General features: G+C 61.3%; 2 protein-coding genes across 3 annotated transcripts in view; one reads left to right on the top strand and one right to left on the bottom strand.

Annotated features, from left to right (window-relative positions):
* KDELC1 (KDEL (Lys-Asp-Glu-Leu) containing 1) overlaps positions 1-1,174 on the bottom strand; it is a 12,844-nt gene extending 11,670 nt beyond the window's left edge. Inside the window, exon 1 of the mRNA XM_012723124.1 lies at positions 671-1,174. Within this exon, the coding sequence (XP_012578578.1) occupies positions 671-852 (182 nt within the window). The 5' untranslated portion in view covers positions 853-1,174. The remainder of the gene's footprint in view (positions 1-670) is intronic.
* A 67-nt stretch (positions 1,175-1,241) lies between these two features.
* BIVM (basic, immunoglobulin-like variable motif containing) overlaps positions 1,242-2,394 on the top strand; it is a 25,503-nt gene continuing 24,350 nt past the window's right edge. For both annotated transcript variants that reach the window (XM_012723252.1, XM_004680046.2), the window contains exon 1: positions 1,242-1,675. The gene's annotated coding sequence lies outside the window, so the exon portion shown is untranslated. The remainder of the gene's footprint in view (positions 1,676-2,394) is intronic.

The raw sequence follows: 2,394 nt of genomic DNA, 5'->3' as shown, positions 1-2,394 counted from the left end.
TAATAAAAAAAAAATATCAGCAGAATAAATGATGCCCAGCCGTGAGCCAAAGCCAGCAGGTAGTTAGTGTGCTACTTAAGCGACAACCCATAAAAAGTGTTTGCTGGATGCTCTTTGAGTTCAAATTAAGACGTTGTTTAGCTTCCCAGTTGTGCTATTTAAAGCCAAGGGACAAAATCGATGGCTTTCCTTTGAAACTTATTGCCAAGATTAGATTCCCCCCTCCCCCAAATGCATACACTGTTGCTATGCACCAATGACAATTATTTCAGAAATAAGAAATTAGAAATACACATTGTTGAGTGCAATCCAATGAAGTAAGCACAGAACACTACCAGAAAAGAGGAAGCACCAGAGAAAAGTGAAACTAGCCAAATTTCTTAGAATAACTTATTCAAAAGTAATGAGAAATAGTACTTCCAGCAGGTGGACAGAGTCGACTCCCCAGCCATGCGGGAATCGCTGTGAAAGCAGCCAGGACACAGTCAATTTGGAATTGTTCCTAATGCTGCAAAGAAAAGTGATCAGGATGGGAAAGCAAGCACTGTCGGGAACCAGATGTGGCCAGCTCCCCCCAGAAGCCTGGAAATGGGCGGACACAACTTGAAAGGAAGAAACCATAATTTCTAACACAATTCCAGAGGCCTGCGGGAGCCATTTCCCCACTTACTTCTGGCCGGAGGTGTCCACCGCCTGAATATAGAAATAGCGCGCGGGCAGGACCACCGCAGCCCTCAGCCCCGGGCCCCATACTTCGCTCTTCTCGGGGCTCAGTCGCCTCTCTCCGCCGGTCTCGGTCAGCGCTGGAACCGCTCCCAGAGAGAAGCAGCAAAGCAGCAAAATGCTACACATTTACAAGACGGACGCCCAAGATGATCGACGGATAAACTAAGTGTCAGGGGCAGGGGCACGTTGACCGATTGCTGCAGCAAAGGGGGCTCCCAGAGGTGTCGCTGTGCTGGGCAGGCGCGCGCGGCCCCACTTTGCCCCGGAAAAATCAGCGCCGCAGCGCAGGCTCGTCCCGCTGCAGAATGCCAGTCGCCAGGCAGAAGCAGGGAGGAAAGACGCCTCTGCTCTTTCTCGGGACAAAGATAAACTTACGTTGCTCCCGCAACTGGAGCATCATTGGGGGGCGCACCCGTCTCAGGTTCCAGCCCAAGGTGCAGGGCGAGCGGATTGGCCGGCGCGTCGGGCCGAGCTGAACAAGACGGTCTCTAAATGGATGGCGGGGAGGACGCGTGTCCGGGCTTGCAGGATTCCTGGGACGTGTAGTTCGCCCCCGGAATAGCGGAAATCCTGCCGGGTTTTACCTTCTCCCCCTCATTCATGCACTTAGCAGTTACCGCTTTCAGGGCAGAGACTCCTACCACAGAGACCCCAGGGAGGGGCGCGCGGGTCTGGAGGCGCCGCTCAGAGCGATCAGAACAAAAACTTGTGGCCACAGCCCCGCGCGCAGAGGGCAGGTGTGCACCGCGATGAAGGGAAGCCGCCGCCAGTGAGGCTGATGACCGCTCGCCGGGCGCCGCGGGGCTGGGCGCTGACCCCACGCGCTCCGATGGGATGAGCGACGCCACCCGCACGGCACCCCGAGGCGCTCCTTCGGCCGCGCGCTGGTAGCAGCGATCCGGACCGGTGCGGGGCTCCGGCCAGACCCGGCGGGGCAGGCCGGCCAGAGGTACCCCGGGAGGCGGGGAGGGGCTGTGGTGGCGGCCCTGGCTGTGCTCCCTGCACTGGGACCTTCGCCTGCCCCGCACCGCGGACCAGGCCTGCTGCAGACGCGGCCGACCCGCCGGGCTGCCAGGGGCCAGGCCCTCCCGGGGGCGGTGCTGTGCAGTTGGAGGCCGCGGCACAGTGTCCATCATGCCGGGGAGAAGTGGGGTTAAGAGCTGGGTCGCAGGCCGGAGAACAGCTCCAGGGAGCAAAGGACGCATCCTCCTGAGACGAAAGCTCGACTTGGAGGTGCCGCGGGGATCGGGCGCCCCGCTCCACGCCAGGACCTGTGGCCGCCGCACGGTGGCTGGCCCCTGCCCCGCCCGCACATCCAGCCGGGGGTGGGGCAGTCTCCGAGAGGGGTCGTGGCCAGCTTGGGACCAAACCAAGCGTCTTCCTCTTTTCTCCACCTTGCCTGCTGCCCCCAGGCTGAGCCGGGCTGGGTAGCCCCCCCTACCCACAGTGGGCCTGGCTCGGGCCGCGGCGGGGACTGTCGCCTTTGCATGCTCATTATTACTGATATCCACTCGTGCGTCCCTAAGCCCCGCTCGGGGACGCCCCCTCTGCCCGGGAAAGGGGGCGGCCCCCGAGGGCTTCGCTCGCTCCCCGGCGCGGCGACCTCGGGCTTCCGGCGGCGGTCGGAGGAAGCGGGGCGGGAGGAGCGGCCGGGGCTTCGCTGCGCGG

Source organism: Condylura cristata, unplaced genomic scaffold (assembly GCF_000260355.1).
Source record: "Condylura cristata isolate star-nosed mole 26May11 unplaced genomic scaffold, ConCri1.0 scaffold00010, whole genome shotgun sequence".
Lineage (NCBI taxonomy): Eukaryota > Metazoa > Chordata > Mammalia > Eulipotyphla > Talpidae > Condylura > Condylura cristata.
This window is presented reverse-complemented; position numbering and strand designations above follow the sequence as displayed.